At 46.4% G+C, this 24,974-nt stretch overlaps 5 protein-coding genes across 5 annotated transcripts; 1 reads left to right on the top strand and 4 right to left on the bottom strand.

The window, feature by feature from the left end:
• Positions 1-14,810: 14,810 nt before the first annotated feature.
• Positions 14,811-15,268, bottom strand: LOC141161374 (histone H3, embryonic-like). The gene is given in 3 exon segments (XM_073646183.1): positions 14,811-15,135; positions 15,137-15,243; positions 15,245-15,268. Coding segments are annotated over 3 exon segments (456 nt in total).
• A 1,881-nt stretch (positions 15,269-17,149) lies between these two features.
• LOC141161129 (histone H2B 1.1-like) lies at positions 17,150-17,589 on the bottom strand. Its single transcript, XM_073645902.1, has one exon. The coding sequence runs from the start codon at positions 17,547-17,549 to the stop codon at positions 17,169-17,171; it is 381 nt and encodes a 126-aa protein (XP_073502003.1). The 5' UTR covers positions 17,550-17,589; the 3' UTR covers positions 17,150-17,168.
• A 293-nt stretch (positions 17,590-17,882) lies between these two features.
• Positions 17,883-18,275, top strand: LOC141161128 (histone H2A type 1-like). Its single transcript, XM_073645901.1, has one exon. It carries the CDS (start codon positions 17,883-17,885, stop codon positions 18,273-18,275), a length of 393 nt encoding a protein of 130 aa, XP_073502002.1.
• A 1,106-nt stretch (positions 18,276-19,381) lies between these two features.
• LOC141161373 (histone H4) lies at positions 19,382-19,693 on the bottom strand. The gene has a single exon (XM_073646181.1). The coding sequence runs from the start codon at positions 19,691-19,693 to the stop codon at positions 19,382-19,384; it is 312 nt and encodes a 103-aa protein (XP_073502282.1).
• A 1,960-nt stretch (positions 19,694-21,653) lies between these two features.
• LOC141161372 (histone H3-like) lies at positions 21,654-22,725 on the bottom strand. Its single transcript, XM_073646180.1, has 2 exons — positions 22,408-22,725; positions 21,654-22,109 (listed from the first exon to the last, which is right to left on the bottom strand). Exons 1-2 carry the CDS (start codon positions 22,723-22,725, stop codon positions 21,669-21,671), a joined length of 759 nt encoding a protein of 252 aa, XP_073502281.1. The 3' UTR covers positions 21,654-21,668.
• Between the last annotated feature and the right edge of the window lie 2,249 nt (positions 22,726-24,974).

The following is a 24,974-nucleotide window of genomic DNA, read 5'->3' as shown; positions in this document are numbered from 1 at the left end:
AGGTGGAGGAAGTAGAGGAGGAGGAGTTGTATGCGGAAGGGCTAACATCTGCAAGGTCCAGACGGTCGGCAGCACCAAGGCGGCAGGCATGTGAGGGTGGGGGAGATGATTTTACCAGGGCGCATGGTAGCAGCCAAACTAGTGAGGAAGGTGCAGGAGCCCAGGAAGAAGTGGAGGACGAACTGATGGAAGACTCATCAGATGAGGGAGACCTTGATCACATTTCTGTTGTGCGAGGTTGGGGGGAGAGGACAGAGGAAGGAAGCATGATTGTTACCTCGCCACCAACACAACAGGGACTTGGTGCTCCTGGATGCGCAACACACATGAGTGCCTTCTTGCTGCACTACCTGCAACATGACCCTCGAATTGTGAGAATTAGAAATAATCCTGACTACTGGGTTGCCACACTGTTAGATCCCCGGTACAAAAGTAAATTTGCAGAAATTATTCCTGCCATAGAAAGGGATGCACGCATGCAGGAGTATCAGCAGAGACTGTTGCAGAATCTTACATGTGCTTTTCCACAAAATACCAGTGGTGCACGTAGTGAATCTCACAGTTCCAACTTGCCAACCGTGGGACCGTCAAGTGTTCAGCACTCAAACTGTAACAGAACCACAGTATCTGCTGGTAACATCAATTTTGCGGAATCATTTCACCACTTTTTTAGCCCATCCTTTGCAAGGCCACAGAAGACAAGAAGTCTGACACATAGTCAACGCCTAGAGACGATGGTACAGGAGTATCTCCAAGTAAACATTGAAGCCACGACTGTGTCACTGGACCCTTGCTCTTTTTGGGCTTCCAATCTGGATAAATGGCCGGAGCTAGCCACTTACGCCTTGGAGATCTTGTCATGCCCCGCAGCCAGCGTTCTGTCTGAACGTGTGTTCAGCGCTGCTGGTGGTGTGCTGACAGATAAGCGCACGCGGCTCTCCACTGATAATGTAGACAGACTCACGTTCATAAAGATGAACAAATCATGGATCCGAAACGACTTTTCTACCCCTGTGTCATCCTGGGGAGAGTAAAAGCTTGATGATTGGTTAAAATCACCCTACCAACCGTTTTAAGCTTTCAAATTACTAATCATGTTTATCTGTATCTTGACTGGAAAATAATTTGGGCTTTGTAGCAGTGTGCAGCACTGATCCTATTAGGCCATCTATAATAAGCTTCACCAGATTTAAAATTAAAAATAATTTTTAGCTGCATCTAGCCCGGAAAATAATTTTGGGGCTCCGAGATGCGCAAGACACATAAGTGCCTTCTTGCTGCACTACCTGCAGCATGACCCTCATATTGTCAGAATTCGAAGTAATCATGACTACTGGGCTGCCACACTCTTAGATCCCCCAAACTTTTCGATCAACCTTTTCATTTTAATAAAGACCAAAAAAATGGTCATTTTTGAAATTATAAGCATTAGCAGGTTGTTAGAAACTGAAATCAAACAGTTTTCAACTCAAAACTTTATTCTAGGTGATGTTACATTTTCACATAGGACCCCTTGTTCGAAAGGAGCTTCTGAACTCTCTCGTCCATTGAATTTGTCAGGTTTTGGATGGTTTCTGCTTCAATTGTTTTGCATGAGGACAGAATACCCTCCCAGAGCTGTTGCTTAGATGTGAACTGCCTCCCGCCATCATAGACACTCCTTTTAATGATGCTCCAAAGGTTCTGAATGGGGTAGAGGTCAGGGGAGCATGGGGGTCACACCATAAGTTTGTCCCCTTTTATGCCCATATCAGCCAGAGATGCAGATGTTTTATGTGCAGCATGAGATGGTGCATTATCATGCAGAAAAATGATCTTGCTGTGAAATACACGGTTCTTCTTCTTGAACCATGGCAGGAAGTGCTGTTTGAGAAAATCCACATACATTATGGAGTTCATCTTTAGCGCCTTCAGGGATCCTAAAGGGGCCGACAATCTCTCTCCCCATGATTCCAGCCCAAAACATTACTCCACCTCCTCTTTGTTGGCGCTGTAGCCGTGTTTGCGTGGGGTGTCCATCAACCAGCCATCCTCCACTCCATTCATCTGGACCATCGAGCGCTGCACGGCACTCATCCGTGAACAAAACAGTTTTGAAATCAGTCTTCATGTAATGTTTGGCCCACTGGAGCCGTTTCTGCTTGTGTGAAGTGGATAGAGGAGGTCGACAGGATGGCGTATGCACAGCTGCAAACCTCTGAAGGACCCTGCATCTTGTTGTTCGGGGGACGTTGGAGGCACAAGCAGCTTCAAAAACTTGTCTGCTGCTATGACAAGGCTTTTTTGCCGCTGCTCTTTCAACCTGACGTAATTGCCTGTAGGAAAGAGTCCTCAATTTGCCCTTATCAGCACGCACACGTGTGTACTGTGAATCAGCTACATACTTCTTGATTGCCAAGACACTTCATCCTGATCATCGCACAATGTTGATTGTAGTCATGCCTTGACCTAAACACTCCACAATTTGTTGCTTCTCAGCAGCCGACACATCCTTTTTCTTTCCCATTTTGGCAGAAAATGTAGGCTGCTTAATAATGTGAGAGAGCCTTCTTAAGTAGTCTTGCCTTTCATTGGACACACCTGCCAAACTAATTAGCACAGGTGTCTGCAATTGCTTACAGTGATATAAAGAGCCCTGACACACATCACCATCAATGAGTTTAACTGACAAACAAACAAATTCTTCCCTTATCACTCCTAAACACTTTTTGCATAATAATTTGGAACGCGGTGTACATGTGCTTTTCCACAAAACACCAGTGGTTCACGTAGTGAATCTTACAGTTCTAACTTGCCAACCGTGGTCTGTATGGAATTGTTCAATAAAGGGCCCAAAATTAAGATAACATAGATGGGAGAGGTCTCTATGAATAGGAATTCCTAAGTATTTGATACCCTGTGAGGGCCAGGCAAAGGGAAAGTTGGACTGGATGGAATCCTATATGGATTTAGGGAGGGAGACATCTAGGGCCTCAGACTTCGCTGCATTGATTTTAAAATTATACCATGTAACAAAGTGATCTATTTCAGCCATAACAGCAGGGATGGATATATGTGATTGAGTGATATATACTAGGACATCATCAGCAAATAGAGAGCACTTGTACTCGGTGCCTCCCACCTCAATCCACCTAATATTGGGGTTATGGCGAATTGATGAGAGCAGGTGCTCCGTCACTAGGATGTATAAGAGAGGGGACAGAGGACATCCCTGCCTTGTCCCATTGGTGATTGTGAAAGGTGATGAAAATGTTCTGACGCACCCCCTGGGCCTTGGGACACCCGGAGCCGGACCCTTTTTGGTGGATGCTGGTGGTTGTAGTCTTCGTGGCGGCGATCCGGTTCCGTGGCTCAGGGCGGTCAAACCAGTGGCGGAACTATTTATGTGGTTTTGATGTTTAAATGTCCGACTACGCCACCCGTGGATTGCGGTCAGAGTGAACCGCCGCTACAGGGCAGACCGCTAAGGCTGGTGTTGTGGGTGCAGCAGAGCGTAGCATAACTCCCCACGGGAGGAGTATAGCCTCAGGGCAGTGTATGCGGAGGATGGGGGTGATGGTGCAGGGCAGCAGCAGTAACGACACGGAGTCAGTGATGCAGTTCAGGGCCTTTACTCACAGTTCTTATTATCCAGACCACGTCTGCAGGTAACGGCTGCCCACGTCGTACTGTGCTCACCAGGTGAGGGGCTCAGACAACTCCCAGATAACTTTGGAGCGCTTCACAGGACCCCCTTTGTGTGTCCTTTGTCTGGCCTTTCTTACCAACACTTCTGTCCGGCTGCCTCGGGCCTCCTCTTGGTAAACTTGGCGCCAGTTTCCCTGACCCTATGTGGTGCCTTCCTAGCGGGTGGAGCAAGGGGCTGCGCCACATAAAATGTCAGAGCCTCCGGTTTCTAGCTGAGGGTCGTTTCCTGCCTCCACTAGTTCGGGGACCGGTCTCCCCCTTTGGCCTGACCCCTCCACGCAGGTGGATTCGGGCGTGCGGTGGCGACTCGCCCGTCCCCCCCCATGGGATCCCTTCATTCCTCGTTCCTGGAGCCTTCTCCGCTCCTCTTCCTTCCTTCTCCCTCTTGCAGGCCTGGGCCTCTGTTACTAGCCCCTGCTCCCTGCCACTTCTGCTCAGACTTCTCTGCACTGAACTAAGATGGTGCCCACCTTTTATACTCCCTTCTCAATGCACCCAGGAACTGCTTCCTCCCTGCTCCTGCACTGCAGGGTTCCCCTTCCTCAGTGTTCCCTCCCCCCACTCCAGCCAGGGACAGGGACTGTCGTGCCCATCTCAGGGGCATATTGGTCGCCCTGCCCCACGGCAATGTGGTGTAATGCATGCAGGTGTCGGGTCCTGATCCACACTCCATCCTTATCTGAGAGTGAGATATCACACCTCTGGGTGAGGTGCAATACGTCTGTAGCAACCGAGCCCTCGGTGCTACAGTTCCATTTATCTTCAGCCTAGGTGACGTATTGTGATACAGGGCCGTGATTTTGGCTATAAAAGGGTCCCCTAGACCCCTACCCCAAGCTTTTTAAGAGAATCATATATGGCGTGCCAGGAGACTCTATGGAATGCTTTCTCAGCATCCAACGAGAGTATCTACTTACAAATTTTTAACTGCATCTAGCCCAGGAAATACTTTGTGCCTAGTAGCAGTGTCTGCTAGTCAGCGGATTATCCCGGCTGTTAAGCAAGCTACACCACCTGTAGTTTGGACACTTAATTTTTTCAAAGGAAATGCTTCGGGACCACGGGATACTCAGTGAAGAGCATCAGGAGGCACCCCAAGGCATAGGGGCTGGGACTGGCACTAGGATGCCTTGCGGTGGACAGCCGAGCTCGATCCTTATAAAAGCTTTTTAACTGCAGCAGCTTTAGTGGACGCTACTGGAGCTGGAATTACGCGGCTGCTGGCATGAGACTTGCCCTCCAATAGATCCTTGTAAATGGATTTAAAGTGTATTAATTCAAATTAGAGGGACAATTTAAATTAAAAAGCTTAGAGCTGCCTCCACCACAGGGGGGCTCTCTCGACCCACCAGCGGACAGGCACCAGTATTGGGAGAGGGGGGCTGGCCGTCAGGGTTCACCGCGGCTCTGGCACAAACCCGGCGACACGGAGGTGGCACGGGCAGGAGCGGACTGGCCGTCTCGGCTTCTCACTTTTTGGATTTTAGAAGGGCATGACATGCCTATATCTGTGTCTCCCCCTCCTTTTACTCCTCCACCTCTTTTCTTTTCGCATGACTATATGTACTTGTCACTTTTCCATGTGTTAGTTGTGTCTTCTGAGCAGTTTGTCAGCTTTTGGACACCTTTGAAGGTGTTTTCTATGTGTTTCTATGTGTTTTTGTTTGCCTGCCATTGGTTTTAACGGTGTTCGAAGGTGTTCGACGAACAGTTCGACGAACAGTTCGGCGAACACACGGGTGTTCGACGAACCGAACCGAACTCGAACACTACGGGGGTGGCTCAACACTATTAGCCAGTTGTAGTTTAAATGATGTGCGCTGTTTATTGAAATAATTAATCGAGGTTGGCAGGTTGTTTTTTCGGATGATACATATTTTTTCCATGGAAAGCATCATCAGATCTAGAAAATGATTTTGTTGAGATTGGTGAAATATATTTCTCCAAATAGTGGTTTCTATGGGTTAAATTTAGTTTGACTTTTTTTTTCCTGTGCAGGTATAGAGTTCCTACTGTGTATATAGAATTAACAAAATTATTGTTACGACTTATGATTAGGAATAGATCCTCTTTGTGGGATAAGGGGATTCATATATTGCTTAGCTTTTTTTGCTAATGGTAAGAAAGAAAATGGCGTTTATGGATTTTTTCCTCTAATAGCAGAAGGGGTTCGGTCTTTTACAGTTATATTTCCCCAGCGGCTTAGCGATAGGAGATGGTTTTGAACAGCTATTATCAATAGTCAGCTAAGCTTATTTTTATTAAATATCTGCAGACTGTTGCTTCCCTGTAAGTTAGTGTACGCCTCAGTCTGCCTCATTGTTGCCCTTTCAATATTAATCATGACATCTGTCTCCTACTGTATATCAAATTTATCAGTGATTAAACTATGACAAGTGAGAGCTTACTCTCTCAGATCGGAGCGCCCCATCAGTCCATCATCCTGCAGCTCCATCAATTGAGGAATGACAGGTTATGGAATGCTTTCAATAGTTTTTCCCTTGTTTTTTTATGAATGCAGAGTCTTCCAGAAGGTAACATTTACAAGTCTGCATTAAATCGTTTATCAACTTCTCTGTGGCCCGTTTAATTATTTATCCCACTCCCATACCATTATTAGATTCTTCATTGGATATGGGACTATTGGATTGAGAATAAATCTGATGCTCAAAATGATTATACCGTTCCGTTTTATTTTATCCATCTGAGCAGCTGTCATTATTTTCTATGAGAAGATAACAATTCGTGTTATCTGAGTGTTAATCCTCATGTGAAGAAACAAGTGATATCTGAGTTTTATGATTTCTGCCAATTAAAATACAAGTATTAGGAGAAAGTAAATATTGTAATTTCTGATGAGCAGTGGGGGCAATAATCAATAGCTTTATAATTCTGCTCCCCATTAATAACAGTACTCAGGGGCCTAGTTGTGTGCGACTCATTAATATTCACTTCACTTGAATGTGTAGGGTAAGTGATACTGAGTTTCCCCTAGCCATTGGATGAATAGGCACATATCCTCTTACATACCTTAACACTCAGCGAAATGGGAAAGAAAAGGCCCAACATGCAGCAGCCGGGACTCTCCTCCCTGCAAACTCGGGTACAAGAGCCCATTTATACAGTAGCAGAGGAAGTCAGGAGAGTCCGTGCAAGGTGACACAAGAAATGCACATCGCCTGTTAAGTTATGTAAGGGGATGAGAACAACGACAACCTGTCAACCTCTATCAATCATTTCAATAAAGAGCTCTCATCATTTAAACTAGAACTGGCTAACTTCAAAGAAATGTTAAGGAAGACTAATCTGAAAATCAGAGGAATACCATAATCAGTGATGTCTTCACTTCAGATATAAATCGCTATACTGAAAACATGATCACTCATCTTCTTCCTGAATGACCAACGGATAAAATTGCTAGACGCTTACATAATTTCAAAGTTTTTATTTATTTTGGACTGAGGCTCAAAGACATATAATTGTGTCCTTTCAATCGTTTTTCATAAGTAACGAATTATTGTCAGTAACACTGAGCTCAAAAGAACTACCGGCTCCGTATAATTCAATTCTCCTCTTTTCTCTAAGGAATCCTTTGAAAGCACTAGAAAGGAACTTTTCCAATCAGGAAATAAATACCAATGGCTGCAGTCAGCACCCCTATATTTAAATCACCATAGCAAAATTCTCAACATCTTCTCGGGAAGAAGGCATGCGAGTGCTACGTCTCAAGTTTACTCCTATTCAAAATTATAACTCACTTTTATATTTCTATATTATCTTGATTCTCTCATTGTTTCTCCAAATATAAATGTATTCAATGACTCCACCGTGATCTGGAAGGCGATTACATGAGAGTGTGTAAGTGGGGTTTATGTATAGACCGGATACTTCTCTTCACAGCAGAAGAAGTTACATCTTTACATTTTGAAACTGTAGAAACTACAATGAGCGGGAAATTCAAACTCCTTAACCATCCTGGGAAAAAATAGAAGTGTACCCAAAACTGCTGTGTTCTCCATTCCATCAAGTACACTATTAGATCAGCATAAGATGCAAGGTAGCGATGGCATTATGCAGATGACAGCATTATCAAATCCGTTTGCTCCACCCTTGGATTTTGGCTGTAATGATGGTTTGGGGAATCCTATGAGGATGGAGAATGTGTCCGTGCTCCCCATAGGGTCAGTAATACCGGAGTCACAGGGCACTATTGCTGCATGTAATGTCAGTGATAAAAGAAAAATCACTGCCTCTAACATCAATAATTCCATGGTTATGCTTAACACACTTGAAGTTATACATAACACAATGGAACCCATCATTATGTCATGTACGAGTAGTTCCATTACCTCCCTCCCCAACATGATACCTTTGATAAATCAGGGTGCTGGGTTGGCATCAGGTCACGAACGTTCATTTAACAATACGAACACTGTAGATGCTTCCTCATGTCTCACAATTCACCCGACCTCGCAAGACTTTAATAGGATAATAGGACCAGACATGAGTCAGGAATTATTTGAATCAGGAGATAGTAATATTAGTTTGGTTGAATCCATTGTGGATACCACATGCACCATGGACTCGCCATCATTAGAGGTAAAAAATTCTGCCTTGTTTCTTACTGCGCCCATGTTAGATACGGCTAACATAGGAATGAGATCCTCACCATTGCTTGGCCCATTTAAGCCACCAATAACAATGAAAGATTCAAAAATCACTCATTTTTTTCAAGTGGCACCAGGGCGCCACCCAAAAAGAAAAAGAGGACACGTGGATGTAGAGGAGGTAGAGGGATCTCAGGTAATAGCCGTTACCTCGGAATCCGTAATCACCAAGAAAACAACGGTATAGGTGAGGTAGCATCCAGCTCACAAATTTCGGAGATTAGTGTTTTAAGATCCTGTGGTATATTTAATCTTTCAAGTCACATGCTTACAGAAGGTGAAACTTCCTTATTGGCTAAAGGTTTATCATTTTGTCCAGATGCTGAAATAAATAGTTTTGATCTTTTCTTAGATCTGAACGAATTCTTCCGTAAATTGACTATTAAGCGACATTTTTTGATAGAGGAACGTGGCAAGAAATTGCCAGCTCCCAATGCTTCCGCAGGTTTTTCCAATTCACCTGATGAGACAACCATCCCGACTGATCAATATAAGCATATGGCGGTCAGGGGAGGCTCTAATAAGTTTTACCCGATGCACCACAAGGGTGCGCATATAGAATCTTTTCAACAATTGGTCCTCAGAGATCTACGCTCGATTGAGCGGTACAAGAAACCAGACAATTTGATGAAAAGTGAAAGGGAAGCAATGCAGTCTTTGAAGAACAATAATAACATCATAATAAAAAGTGCTGATAAAGGAGGAGGAGTCGTGATTATGGATAGATCCTGGTATTTGTGTGAGGGTCTCAGGATACTTAGTGATGACCAATACTACCATAAATTGGATATTGATCCTTCTATCTCCATCTTTGTTAATTCTAATTATTTGATTAAGGAAGGTTATGAAAAGGGCATTCTGAATAAGAATGAAAAGAGGTTTTTAGATATCTCAAGTTACCGGACCCCCATTTTTTATTTTTTACCTAAACTACACAAGGATCCCTGTAACCCGCCTGGGCGCCCCATCATATCCGGGATAAATTCCATTACGTCCAATCTATCACACTTCATTGACTTGTTTCTTCAGAAATATGTATCTGAATTGGGGTCCTATCTTAAAGACTCCTAAACTTTGATTGCCACAGTTAGAAGTCTGGCGTCTGTGAGAAACTGTATTCTCATTACAGCAGACATTGCAGCTCTTTACAGTAATATCTCCCACGAACTAGGTATAGATGCGGTGCGCCATTTTTTAATGGAAGATGGTAGTATCCCCCTTTCTCAAAAAGAGTTCATTTTGAAATCAATAGAATTCATATTAAATAATAATGTGTTCTCAGTCGAGGATAATTTTTACAAGCAAATAAAGGGCTGTGCAATGGGAACGAGGGTAGCTCCCAGCTACGCGAATATCTTCATGGGACGCTTTGAATCTTTGTTCATCACGTCTTCTCCTCTAACCCAAGGCCATATACGATTATATCGTCGTTATATCGATGATCTGTTCTTTATCTGGGAAGGGACGTAAAAATCAGCCCAGGATTTCTTTGAAATTTTGGATAATAACCCATGGAGTCTTAAGTTCACTGTATCCATGTCAAGTGACTCCATACAGTTTCTTGACTTAGTTTTGAAATTGGATGATTTGGGGAAGGTTCTCACATCTACCCATTTCAAAACCGTGGATGTGAATAGCTACCTCAGATTTGACAGTGGCCATCTTCCAAGGTGGATTAAGAACATTCCGTATGGCCAGTATTGGCGTATATGGAAAAATTGTTCGCAGGATGAAGATTTTGAAAAGAAGGCTGATGTCCTTGAAAAAAGATTCTTGAGGAAGGGGTATCCTAAGAAATTGATTAGGGATGCACAGAAAAGAATTAAGCCGCTCAGTCAGGAATAATGTTTGGCTCGGATTTCTGGCCCTAACTGTGAGCATGCGAATACAGGATATAAAGATTGGAGTTTAGTGACTACTTTCAATAAATCTAGAGTGTACATACAGAAACTATTAAGTCGTTATTGGTGCGTCCTGTTGGGGGATCCGCTTTTGTCTAAGCATTTGCCATGTAAACCCAGGATTGTTTATAGGAAGAATCAGAATTTACGGTCCTTTTTATCGCCCAGTAACACGACATTTGAAATCTGCAGCTTCAGTATGGAGATATTGGAGGCAAAGGCAAGAAGGAGTAGATTGTTTTGCTTGCAGATCTCCTGGCTGTTTATGCTGTAGTACCATTAATCATGGGGCAGTATCCTTCTGCTCGCAAACCACTGATGAACAATTCTCCATCACCTGTAAAGTGGACTGTCATTCTGACTATGTGGTCTACTTGTTGCAATGTGGATGTGGCTTGCAATATGTGGGCTGCCTTATCAATTTTACCACACGCGGAACAGCATAAAAAAAAAAAAAAAAAAACAATTCCTGAATTGTTGGTTTTTGTTTATTCTGCCTCCCAAAAATCAGAATAGAAAGCGATCAAAAAATGTCACATGCCCGAAAATGGTATCAATAAAAACGTCAACTTGTCCCGCAAAAAACAAGCCTTCACATGACTCTGTCGGACAAAATATGGAAAAATTATAGCTCTCAAAATATGGTGATGTAAAAACAAGTCTTTGCAAAAAAAGCGTCTTTTAGTGTTGTGACAGCTGTCAATCATAAAAATACGATATGAATCTGGTATCGCTGTAATCGCACCGACCCGGAGAATAAAGTCGTCTAATCACTTATGCCACACGAGGAACGGTGTAAAAAAAAAAACTCTAGGGTTAGGGTTGTGCTAGGGTTAGGGTTGGGCTAGAGTTGGGGTTAGTTTTTGGGGTTAGGGTTGGGCTAGGGTTAGGCTGTGGTTGGGGTTAGGGTTAGGGTTGGGGTAGGGTTGGGTCTATGGTTGGGGTTGGAGTTAGGGTTGTATTATAGTTGGGGTTGGGATTTTTTCAAAAGTTAATAAAAAAAATGATGACAATATGGCGACCAGTGTTGAGCGCAAATGCTCACTACTTGAGTTTGCATCGTGTGCTCGGGTATGCAATGAGTATCGCGGGTGCTCGAGTGATATGCCCGAGTACCTGATGCAAACTCAAGTAGCGAGCACTTACACTCAAGACTAATGACAACTTATTAAATATGATGACCTAATGTTATCAAATTCTGTGCCGTGAGTCTCACCCCCCCACATCCCCTCTGGATCCCTCTCCACATTTGACCCAGTCACAGAAGACGAAGTCTCCAGGCTCCTCTCTTCTTCTCATCCCACCACATGCACCACTGACCCCATCCCCTCACATCTACTCCAGTCTCTTTCTTCAGTCGTCACTACTCACCTAACTAAAATCTTCAACCTCTCCCTCTCTTCTGGTATCTTCCCCTCTTCCTTCAAACACTCCATCATCACTCCATTATTAAAAAAGCCCTCTCTTGACCCTTCCTGCACAAACAACTACAGACCAGTCTCCAATCTTCCCTTCATCTCTAAACTCTTGGAGCGCCTGGTCTACTCCCGCCTTACCAGCTACCTCTCCACTCACTCTCTTCTAGACCCATCACAGTCCGGCTTCCGCCCTCTACATTCTACAGAAACTGCACTCATCAAAGTAACCAATGACCTTCTGACAGCAAAATGTAATGGTGACCACTCTTTGCTCATTCTTCTTGACCTCTCTGCAGCCTTTGACACCGTTGACCACCACCTCCTACTCTCTATGCTTCACTCAATCGGCATAAAGGACACTGCTCTCTCCTGGTTCTCCTCCTACCTATCTGACCGCTCTTTCAGTGTATCGTTCGCTGGCTCCACTTCTTCCCCTCTTCCTCTCACTATTGGGGTTCCTCAGGGTTCAGTCCTTGGCCCTCTTCTCTTCTCTCTCTACACAGCCCCAATTGGACAGACAATCAGCAAATTTGGTTTGCAGTATCATCTTTATGCTGATGACACACAACTATACACCTCATCCCCTGACCTTGCCCCCGCTGTACTACCGAACACCAGTGACTGTCTGGCCGCAGTTTCTAAAATCATGTCCACTCTCTATCTGAAACTCAACCTCTCAAAAACTGAACTTCTTCTGTTCCCGCCGTCTACTCACCTCTCTAAATCTGACATCTCTCTCTCAGTGTGTGGCACCACAATAATGCCGAGCAAGCAGGCGCGTTGCTTGGGCGTTGTGTTTGACACCAATCTCTCCTTCACCTTCCACATACAATCTCTTGCCCGCTCTTGTCGCTTGCACCTGAAGAACATCTCTAGAATCCGCCCCTTTCTCACCTTGGAAACAACAAAAACCCTCACTGTTGCCCTGATCCACTCCCGCCTTGACTACTGTAACTCTCTCTTAATTGGCCTCCCCCTCACTCGACTTTCCCCCCTCCAGTCCATCCTTAATGCTGCAGCCAGGGTCATCTATCTGGCTAATCGTTACTCAGACGCTTTCGCTCTGTGCCAGTCATTGCACTGGCTGCCCATGAATTATAGGATCCAATTTAAATTGCTTGCTCTCACCTACAAAGCTCTCCACAGTGCGGCACCACCCTACATCTCTTCCCTCTTTTCTGTTTATCGGCCTACCCGTTTTCTACGCTCTGCAAGTGACTTTCGACTAACATCCGCACTAATCCGTACCTCCCACTCCCGGCTTCAAGACTTCTCCCGAGCTGCACCTATTCTTTGGAATGCTCTACCCCAAGAAATTAGGATGAACCACAATTTACACAGTTTTAGGCGCTCCCTAAAAACACATCTGTTTAGGGTGGCCTATCACGTTCTCTAATCAAAGTCCTTTTATATTCTTATAGCCCATTCCTTATTTCTCCAAACATAAGTCTCCACCTAACCAAAAAGCACTACAGATACTGGCTGGTGACAAGCTCATGCAGCCTCTATCTATCCCTCATCCCCTCAAGATGGCTGGACCATCCTTGTAAATAAGCCATTGTACTTTGTGTCACCCCCACCTCATTGTAGATTGTAAGCTCTTAGGAGCAGGGTCGTCAATATTTTTGCTGTAATTATTGTATTATCTTTAGCTATGTTACTTATGACTGTTGTACATGAACCTGTGAATTGTTAAGCGCTGCGGAATATGTTGGCGCTATATAAATAAAGATTATTATTATTATTATTATTACGCCCAAGCAGTGGTTTTCCCCCACATATGGGGTATGAGCTAACTCAGGAGAGATTGCACAAGTTGCATGGTGCAATTTCTCCTGTTACCCTTAGGAAAATGCAAAACTTGGGGCTGAAAAACATTTTTGTGGGAAAAATGTGAAAATTTTATTTTTACGGCTCCATGTTATAAACTTCTGTGAAGCACCTGGGGGTTCAATGTGCTCAATATAAATTTAGATAAATTACCTGAGGGGTCTAGTTTCCAAAATAGAGTCACTTGTGGGGGGTTTCCACTATTTAGGCACATCAGGGGCTCTCCAAACGCAACATGACGTCCGCTAATTATTCAAGCAAATTTTACATTCAAAAAGTCAAATGGCGCTCCTTCTCTTCTGAGCCCTGCTGTGCGCCCAAACAGTACTTTTTCCCCACGTATGGGGTATCTGCATGCTCAGCGAAAGTTGCACAACAAACTTAGGGGTCCAATTTTTCCTGTTATCCCTGAAAAAATAAAAAAAAAATGGGGTCTAAAGTAACATTTTTGTGAAAAAAGTTAAATGTTCATTTTTTTCTTCCCCATTCCAAAAATTCCTGTGAAGCATGTGAAAGGTTAATAAACTTCATGAATGTGGTTTTGAGCACCTGGAGGGGTGCAGTTTTTAGAATGGTGTCACATTTGGGTATTTTCTGTCACAAAGGCCCCTCAAAGTCACTTCAAATGTGATGTGGTCCCTAAAAAAATGTTTTTTTAAATTTTGTGGGAAAAATGAGAAATTGCTGATCAACTTTTAACCCTTATAGCGCACTAATAAAAAAAAATTTTGGTTCCAAAATTGTACTGAAGTGAAGCAGACATGTGGGAAATGTTATTTATTAACTATTTTGTGTAACATTTCTCTCTGATTTAACGGAATAAAAATTCAAATTTTGAAAATTGTGAAATTTTCAAAATTTTTGCCAAATTTCCAATTTTTTCACAAATAAACGTAAGTGATATCAAAGAAATGTTACCACTATCATGAAGTACAATCTCGAAAAAACAGTCTCAGAATCAGTGAGATCCGTTAAAGCGTTTCAGAGTAATTACCTCATAAAATGACAGTGGTCAGAATTGTAGAAATTGGCCTGGTCATTAACGTGCAAACAACCCTGGGGGGTAAAGGGGTTAAAGAACATTGAAAGAAAGGGTTGGGAGACTGTCCAAATTGTAGGTTATTTTCTAGCGAAATCTACTACAGAGCTATAATTAAACTATTTCTGCAGTTATAACGGCATTGAAGGGAATATCTCCACCGAGATACCAAGAGCGGACTGAGCAGAGAACTGAGCGACCCAGATGTTACTGAGCACAAGTGAATACTCAGCAGAATATGAAGCAGATGTGAGGGATTAGCTCGTTATTATGGAGGATTTGGTGGCTCTGAAAAGAGCCTTTGTGTTATAGTCAGAGGTGTAGGACAGATCTGAGCTCTCTCCCCACGGATCCGGCGGGCCAGCTGGATGTCTTTGGGCATGATGGTGACCTTCTTAGCATGGATAGGGCACAGATTTGTGTCCTCAAACAGCCTCACCAGATAAGCCTCGCTGGCCTCCTGCAGGGCCATGACGGCCGAGCTCTGGAAGCGGAGATCGGTCTTGAAGTCCTGGGCGATTTCTCTCACCAGGCGCTGGAAGGGAAGCTTACGGATCAGCAGCTCGGTGGACTTCTGGTAACGGCAGATCTCACGGCCGGTAGCGGTGAGGCTTCTTCACTTTGCCAGTGGCGGGAGCGCTTTTCCTGGCGGCCTTAGTGGCCAGCTGCTTGAGGGGAGCTTTGCCTCCGGTGGATTTAAAAGGCAGTCTGCTTAGTTCTGGCCATAGCTCTGTATAGAGGAGAACAGAAGTGATGAGAGGAGCGGAGAGAGCGGGATATTTATACTCCTCTGCTCCTGTTACCGCGTCATGTGAACACGCCCCCTGCACTGCACTGGTCATTTTGTAGAACAAGCTAACAAATAGTGTGCGATATCCGCGACCAATCATGGTTAAGAAACTCAGCCTAGATCTCAGTAATCCCATCCTCCAAAAGAGGGGGCGGGGTCTATCCAGTTCACACTCATTACCAGTCCTTTCACTGAGATAAAGAATATGGCTGTGGTGAAATACAACTCAGCAAAAAAAGCTGTGGACGGGCTCCGTACTGTCCGTGGCCACATTTACCTTTCCACGTGTTTGTGGTTAGGCGGTCCTTCCCAGTAAGTGCACTGGGGAGGGCACGGTAATGTCGTGGGACCCGTGCTTGTGGAAGGCGGAGACGACACTGGGAAAAACAATGCCGGCTGGGGACCGAGTATGGACACCTAGCCGCTGCCGACATGAGGTTATGAAAAGCTTCCGGCTCCACGAACCTAAGAGGCCACATTTCAAATGAAAGCAGCATTAGAGGACTTCCTGGGAGAAACGGCAGCTGGGTAGATATGGTTTCCCAAGTCCTTTCACCAAGCTAAAAAATATGGCTGTGGTGAAATACAACTCAGCAAAAAAAAGCTGAGAACTGGCTCCGTACTGTCCCTGGCCACATTCACCTGTCCAGGTGTTTGTGGTTAGGTGGTCCTTCCCAAGGTGTGGAGGAGTATTTTTGCTTTTGGTTATTTATTTTGCCTTATATACAAGTCATTACCTTGGAAAGGATGTTCCTTAACATATTTTCCAGGAAAATCCATTTTGGTTTTGTTTTTGCATGTTTTATTGTGAGTCCGTAAAAGTGGCGTAATACTCTGACAACGTTGTTGACAGCACTGATCTGGGAGTCAGAGATGCTTCCAGGGGTCTTCCCCATGCTGTTCTCATGTAATTTGAGCACTGTTCCCATCGATTTGGGAAATATTTAGGCCCTCTGCAGACCCCGGGGGGAGCCGCATGAAAAATGCTCGAGTCTCCCACAGACTTACATTGTGCTCGTTGCTCGGGTCGAGCACCCGAGTATTCCAATTTGCTCGAACCGAGCAACGAGTACCCGAGCATTTTAGTGCTCGCTCATCACTAGTGGTGAGTCTTAGCTGCCACACATAAGACATTACCTGCCGACAATGCATGTCGCATGTATTTTGTCTCTCTCCTTTCATCGATGAAGTATTTTAATTTGAATCTCACTGGCAATGTGAAGACCCTTTGCTGTCTATTCCAAAGTTATCCCTAATAACAAAGAAGGGTCACCACAACATTCATAGGTTTCACCATCAGTCTAGAAAGGGTTAATCAGCTGTACTAGCGCCACCTGCCATTTACCCTGTGAATAGACAGAACACATGAGCAGCCACAGCTCCGATGTAGACGGGAGAGGACACAGGAGCAGCCACAGCTCTGATGTAGACGGGAGAGGACACAGGAGCAGCCACAGCTCTGATGTAGACGGGAGAGGACACAGGAGAAGCCACCGCTCCGATGTAGATGGGAGAGGACACAGGAGCAGCCACAGCTCTGATGTAGGCGGGAGAGGACACAGGAGCAGCCACCGCTCTGATGTAGACGGGAGAGGACACAGGAGCAGCCACCGCTCTGTAGACGGGAGAGGACACAGGAGCAGCCACAGCTCTGATGGAGACGGGAGAGGACACAGGAGCAGCCACAGCTCTGATGTAGACGGGAGAGGACACAGGAGCAGCCACAGCTCTGATGTAGACGGGAGAGGACACAGGAGCAGCCACAGCTCTGATGTAGACGGGGTGGTGGCTCTTAGAAGAGCCTTTGGGGTGATGGCGAGCAGCAGACGGAGCAGATCACTTGGCGCTGGTGTACTTGGTGACGGCCTTGGTGCCCTCGGACACGGCGTGCTTGGCCAGCTCTCCGGGCAGCAGCAGGCGCACGGCGGTCTGGATCTCCCGGGAGGTGATGGTGGAGCGCTTGTTGTAGTGAGCCAGGCGGGAGGATTCCCCTGCGATGCGCTCGAAGATGTCATTGACGAAGGAGTTCATGATGCCCATGGCCTTGGAGGAGATGCCGGTGTCGGGGTGGACCTGCTTCAGCACCTTGTACACGTAGATGGCATAGCTCTCCTTCCTGCTCTTCCTACGTTTCTTGCCGTCCTTCTTCTGAGTCTTAGTGACGGCTTTCTTGGAGCCCTTCTTGGGCGCTGGCGCAGACTTGGCGGGATCAGGCATGGTGAGTATACAGCGATCACAACTCCGAGGAGAGAGAACAATGTTCCTGCTCCTCCAGCGCAGCGGTATTTATAGCCACACATGCAAATGAGCACTGCTGCCTGCTCCTCTCCTACTGGCTAAGAAAGTCATGTGACCTGTGTAAGCTGCGCCTGCTGACTTTTATTGGTGTTTCCATAAGTCTGCTCTCCATTGGCGGCTTCAGATCCATCCAATGATAAGGTAGGAGGTCGGGGCAGCAGCGGATAAAAGGCGACTGGGGAGACAGAAAAGACATTTTTCAAGAGTTCAATTCTTTCTGTGCTTTTTGACTATTTGGAGAAGATTACAGCGATGTCTGGACGCGGCAAACAAGGAGGCAAAGTCCGTGCTAAGGCAAAGACCCGCTCATCCCGGGCAGGACTCCAGTTCCCAGTCGGCCGTGTGCACAGGCTTCTCCGCAAAGGCAATTATGCCGAGAGAGTCGGCGCCGGCGCTCCGGTCTATCTGGCCGCTGTGCTGGAGTATCTGACTGCTGAGATCCTGGAATTGGCCGGCAATGCCGCCCGGGACAACAAGAAGACCCGCATCATCCCCCGTCACCTGCAGCTGGCGGTGCGCAATGACGAGGAGCTCAACAGGCTGCTGGGTGGGGTGACCATTGCCCAGGGAGGCGTCCTGCCCAACATCCAGGCCGTGCTGCTGCCCAAGAAGACCGAGAGCAGCAAGGCGAGCAAGAGCAAGTGAGCGCCTCTCCTCCACATCTGTCCGAACAACCAAAGGCTCTTCTAAGAGCCACCACATCCTCCTTGTAAGAGCCGGCACCGCTGATGGATAAGAGAACCATCGCTTAAGTGTCTTATAACAGGGACACCAGGCGATTTATAGATACTACACAATCTATTCTATATTGTATGGTTTATTATAGATTAGAAAAGTAAAGCATTACATAGAACATCCAGGAAGCCCCTCATTCACCCACGTAATATTCTAGGCTGATTCCCAGTGGTGTCAACTCCGATCTTATCACAGACTAATAAGAACCTGATGTGAGCGCTGCCGGGTCTGGTGTGTGGGAAATCTCCGCTTCTGTAAAGCATGTATAAGTGTGGAGCGGGGATCAGCACACAGCCGGCTAATAGAGAGTTAAACGGTGGAGGAAACATTTGTATCTGGTATTGATCGGCGCCTGCTGAGGTCTGTCTGGCATTCACTGATCACAGATCCGTTGGTGGTTTTGAATTTGCCGCTCAATCGTTGTTCTTTGTTCGTCGGATTATTACCGGCCCCTCTGCTTGTAGCGGAGATCGCAATCTAAGCAATGCGGTTCGGGGACAGCTCTACCCCTCTGAGAATACAGGGCAGAGCATCTTGCCCCAAACACGGTGATCGTTCTCATCAGAAAGAGGTTGGGCCTCCCATTAATTTTTGTGGTGTTATGATTATGAACCTTCAGCGGCCTCCATATACACTGAGCCTGATACAAGCCCCGTCCTCAATCACAGGATCTTAGGTTTCCTTTCTGTAAGCAGCACTCGGAACATCCGGATGCGGATACTGCTTCCTTGACTCGGGAGAACTACAGATTCCTGTATGGAACACAATAGGTTAAAGAAGTTACATAATTCCAATCACAACAAACTTTTAACCCTTCAGTGCCAGTATTCTCAGAGTTCGTTCTCAACAATGAGTGAACATTTAAACTCCTTGTGAACAGCGTATAAAGCTTGTACTGGCATTCACACAAGCACAGGGATTATTATTCCACAACAGGAGATTGTAGCCTCTCACTTAGAAGATGTGGTGGCTCTGAAAAGAGCCTTTGGGTTGTCAGGATTGAGCAGAGAACACAATTAACCTCCGAAGCCGTAGAGAGTGCGGCCCTGGCGCTTGAGCGCGTACACCACGTCCATAGCGGTGACGGTCTTCCTCTTGGCGTGCTCGGTGTAGGTGACGGCGTCACGGATCACGTTCTCCAGGAAGACTTTCAGGACACCGCGAGTCTCTTCATAGATGAGGCCGGAGATGCGCTTGACGCCTCCTCTGCGAGCGAGACGGCGGATGGCAGGCTTGGTGATGCCCTGGATGTTATCACGGAGCACCTTCCTGTGCCGCTTGGCACCGCCCTTCCCGAGACCTTTCCCTCCTTTACCGCGACCAGACATCTTCCAAATAGTCAGCAGAAAACTGTAATTCAGACACACGGACTCTTCTTTTATATAGCGTATAGGTGGACCAGAAAGCAGACTGCAGAGATGACGCGTTCCAGGGCGGGCCTTACAGAATCTACATTAGCTCCTCCTTCCTCTGCTGATTGGCTGAACACTGAACTGTTGGGGAGTTTGAATTTCCCGCTCATTGTGCAGTTTCCGCAGCGTCTAATTATAGATTTTTTCCCTGTGATGAGAAATGTTTCAGAAACAGTCTATAAATAGAAGGGCAGACACGACACCAGCTGCAAGTGATCTACACTTCATATAGAAGCTTCAGATCACTGCTGAATATACCTATAACGGCACTGACAGTGATTAACCCCCACTTCCATCATATTCGTAACATGCTATTCACTAATGTCCAGGAAGGGTCATTTCCGCACCTTACTACTCCCCTCATCATCCCTTGCATTCTGTACAATCTACATGGGACATTCTGGCTGCTCCCGTCGGCTAATCTATAGGATCCTGACTGAGCTCTGACATTTCTAAGATGGGCTTGTCACTTCTGATAGAATTGCTCTTGGGGTGCGGTGATGTGAGGAGGATTGTGGCAGCCAGGATTATTGCCTCTTCTAAGGACAGTGCAGGGAGGAAGCCGCGGTCAGCAGCACTGCTCCGATACTGACACCAGCTCATAAGCCGGGAATCCCCTCAGTTTGGCTTACAGAGGGTCTCTTCCTGCAAACGATAATGGCAGGACAGTACTGATATCAATTGGGAACAGAATTCTTCCTGTAGAAGATAAAGACAACAGCTCAGATTGGTCAAATAAAAAAGGAACCGTATAAATAACATAATCACTGAGCAGCTGATTGATTCTCATTCCAGTGGTCCCATATCCAATGGAGAATACACTGTGATCTGGAAGGTGATTACATGAATGTGCTCAGTGGAGTTTATCTATAGACCGGACACTTCTCTTCACAGCAGAAGTAGTAACACAATTACATGTAGAAGCTGCGGAAACTACAAGGAGCGGGAAATTCAAACTCCCTAACGTCCTGTGTTCAGCCAATCAGCAGAGGAAGGGGAGGAGCTAATGTTAATAGTTACCGAATATGAAGTCCCCGCTCAGGGGCTGATGGCTTTTTCTGTTCTTTGTCCTTCTGGATCACGTGGTTTCAGGACGGTCGGATATCAGGAAATTTGCTTGTGTTGAGCGATCAATGGTTTCTTGGTTCCATACAGGAATTTCTCGTTTTCCAGGATTAAGGGAACAGTATCCGCTTTCTAGAACACAAAGTGCAGAACTTTGATTCTAACAATGGTGACTCCATCACACCAGCAATATTCCGAGTGCCGGGAATATAAAGAAACGAGATACTGCAGTTTACAGAGAACTTTGAAAGAAGGAGGTGGGGATTTTATAAAATGTAGGTTAATATTATCTAGATAAACCTACTACAGAGCTGCAGAGGATATTAGTCTCTTAATCCTGATGCGTTTTCAGGATCAGACCCGTGCGGCTGATAGGAGTCAGCGAGTGTTCACAGGAGATAGCGCTGGATAATGGACGTCCTATAATGATCGCATCATATACACCAAGAAATCTGCGCATTTTTTCTAGATTTCTTCACAACACCGTACAGACTCCTAACAGATTATATAAGGCTGATATTATTCGATATGCAGCAGGATCGTCGCGAAAACTAGTGGGGATACGAATATTAAGTGGTTGAATGAGTAGAATGTACTTCGTGTAGTCATCACATCATTTCTACACACCCTTATAACTGCACTCAAGGGAATAATCCCCCCAGATACCAACTGCAGACTGAGAAGAGAACTGAGCGCCCCTGATGTTACTGAGCACAAGTGAACACTCAGCAGAATATGAAGCAGATGAGGGATCAGCTCGTTATTATGGAGGATTTGGTGGCCCTGAAAAGAGCCTTTGTGTTATAGTCAGACGTGTAGGACGGATCTAAGCTCTCTCCCCACGGATCCGGCGGGCCAGCTGGATGTCTTTGGGCATGATGGTGACCCTCTTAGCGTGGATCGCGCACAGATTTGTGTCCTCAAACAGCCCCACCAGATAAGCCTCGCTGGCCTCCTGCAGCGCCATGACGGCCGAGCTCTGGAAGCGGAGATCGGTCTTGAAGTCCTGGGCGATTTCTCTCACCAGGCGCTGGAAGGGAAGCTTACGGATCAGCAGCTCGGTGGACTTCTGGTAACGGCGGATCTCACGGAGAGCGACTGTCCCTGGCCGGTAGCGGTGAGGCTTCTTCACTCCGCCAGTGGCGGGAGCGCTTTTCCTGGCGGCCTTAGTGGCCAGCTGCTTGCGGGGAGCTTTCCCTCCGGTGGATTTACGAGTAGTGTTGAGCGAGCATGCTCGACACTGCTCGGTACTCGCCCGAGCATCACGCTACTCGGGATGTTCGGTGAGCACCGAGTATTTTCGCGTTACTCGGGCGGAATACAGCGCAGCAGATTAGTAGGAACAGACCCTCTTTATAGAAAAACTGTTCTGCCAGGGACAAGATGGTGGCTCTGATTATACAGCTCTTCCGACAAGGTGATGGCACGGATAATACAGCTCTGCAGGGGACAAGGTGGTGGCTCTGAAAAGAGCCTTTGTGGTGTAATAACAGGGCAGCTTTGGATTATTTCTTAGCTGCGGGCTTCTTGGCTTTAGCTGCCTTCTTAGCCGGACTCTTCGTCACCTTCTTGGGCTTCGGAGCGGCCTTTGGCTTCTTGGCCGCCTTCTTGGCAGCTGCTGCGGGCTTCTTGGCCTTTTTCGGGCTCTTCTTGGCCGCGGTCGGAGCCTTCTTGGGCTTCTTCGGAGACTTGGCGGCTTTCTTGGCTGCAGCGGGTTTCTTGGGCTTGGTCGCAGCTGCTGACTTCTTCTTGGCCGCTTTGTCCTTAGTCTCCTGCTGCTTCTTGTTCAGCTTGAAGGACCCGGAGGCGCCGCTGCCCTTCACCTGGAGGAAGGCGCCCTTGGTGACCAGAGCCTTGACGGCCAGCTTCACAATGCAACTCATCCCCCAACCAAACACATAAACATCTCCGGTGAGATAACTGTGAGATATTAATGTATTTATGTGACCCCACTATTGTGTAAAATTTGAAATACTGAGAGAAGACACAAAATGCAGTGTCTACACACAGAGCACAGCTGTATGTAGTGCACAGACTGCACAACTCCACATCTGTACAGCCCAGATCAGCAGCCTTATAAGTGTCACTGATAATAGAGCAGTGTATACAGTGTATAGAGCAGTGTGTACAGTGTATAGAGCAGTCTGTATAGCATATAGAGCAGTGTGCACAGTATATAGAGCAGGCAAATTTTGGCCACACGCCCATTTACCCATTTCTTTCTCCAGTGGCAGGAGGAGTTGTCAAAGGGGCGCTGGTAATGATGGGCATTCAGCAGATGGCCCTCATCTCCATTCCTGGTATGCATGGCCCAATCATCCCCATCCTGGCATGTGTGGCCCCCTCCTCCCCAATCCTGGTGTGCATGGCCCGCCTCATCCCCATTCCTGGTGTGCATGGCCCCCCTCATCCCCATTCCTGGTGTGCATGGCCCCCCTCATCCCCAATCCTGGTATGCATGGCCCCACTATCCTAGTGTGCATGGCACCCCATCACTGCACACATGAAAAAAATAAACACTTCTGTTCACCTTCCTTCCTCCCCTCTGCTCCAGCGCTGTGTCCTGTCTGTCAGTAGCTGATCTCAGCAGCTGATCAGCGAATGACATGACTGCCATGTGCTCTCAGATGCCAAAGTGAGTTGCGGGGATATTCACTCCTCTCCACGCCGGGACTATGGGCGTGGAGAGGAGTGAATAATCATTCTCCTTAATAGCGCGCACTGTGAGCAAGGACGCAGCTCCTGCTGTGACTCCATGACCGCTACTAAAGAGAATGAATCTTCACTCCCATGGGCATGGAGAAGAGTGAATATTCATTTTGTTTAGCAGCAGGCACACATGATAGCTGTGGCTGCTGGCTACTACCTGTGCCCGCTGCTCCACCGCCGCAACACCACCCTCCACAGCCGGGAGGACAGCTGAGCCGTGACGGGGAGCGGGACAGTCCCGCCGAAAACAGGATGGTTGGGAGCTATGTGTACATTATATACCTGGCAACATACAGTTGCACAAACAAAAAGCAACTGTAGGGGTTGTTCAGGCACCTCCCTATTGGGGAGGGTACCTTTTATACAAGATGCCTCCCAGCTGTTGGCTGGAGAATCTTTGCAGGTGCGCACGCTGCCCCTTTAAGAGCATGGGGGCACGCGTCAGTGAGGTGTGCTCAGGAGAAGGGGGGAGAGGAGCGTGAGGACGCTACCGTGGCCGGGGCAGTGAGTTTGTCAGCATCCCTCATGAAGAGTGCAGGGGAACTATGCGAGGGCACAGGGAATGGATGGTACAACCTTCTTGTAGTAATGCCCCATCCTGGTCACCTTCTTGCAATAATGTGCTCATCCTCATCTTCATCTTGTAGTATTACCCCATTCTTGTCCCTATATTGTAGTAATGTCCCCTATTGTACTGTTGTTCACATACACATAAAAGAAAAACAAAAATATTGTTCACACCTGCCCTCCATTCCCTTGATGTCCTTTTTGCACTTGCGGCCTACATGCATACTAGACCCCTTGATGATTGCGGCGAGGTCCAGGGGTCCGCCGACGTCAGCGCACTGGACACATTCAATTGAAATGTATTGCCGCGCAGAGACAAGCTCTCTGCACAGCAATACCAATACATTCAGCCCCTCAATGTCCCCACAGCCAGCTCCCCCATATTATCTCCACAGCCAGCTCCAATATCCATTGACCCTTCGCAGCCTATTAATATCAGCCCCCAGGTGTCTGCTTTGTCTTAGCTGGTTATTAAAAATAGGGGGACCCCACATCATTTTTTTTTGTTTACCCCATTTTTAACAACCAGCAGAGGCAAAGAAGACAGCTGGGGGCTGATATTAATAGGCTGGAAAGGTGCATGGAAATTGTCTCTTTCCCAACTTAATAAGACCAGCTCACAGCTGTCTGCTGTCACTTGGCTGGTTATTACAAATAGGGAGGCCCAACGGCCTTTAATTTTAGACTATTTTTTTAATTAAATAGGTTAAATAAGCCTAGACACCCTTTAGTATCATATGAAAGGCACTAAAGAGTGCTAGTTTATTATATGTAGGGGGTTTGTGACATTAAATATCTACAGGATATCTATCTATTCTAAGGGTTTTGCTGTGGATTTATTGTACTTGGCTGAAGA

The sequence above is a fragment of the Phyllobates terribilis genome, unplaced genomic scaffold (assembly GCF_046119375.1).
Source record: "Phyllobates terribilis strain yellow unplaced genomic scaffold, ASM4611937v1 Scaffold_9__5_contigs__length_417890890, whole genome shotgun sequence".
Classification (NCBI taxonomy): domain Eukaryota; kingdom Metazoa; phylum Chordata; class Amphibia; order Anura; family Dendrobatidae; genus Phyllobates; species Phyllobates terribilis.
Note: the sequence above shows the minus strand (reverse complement) of the source record. Positions and strands in the feature narration are given on the sequence as shown.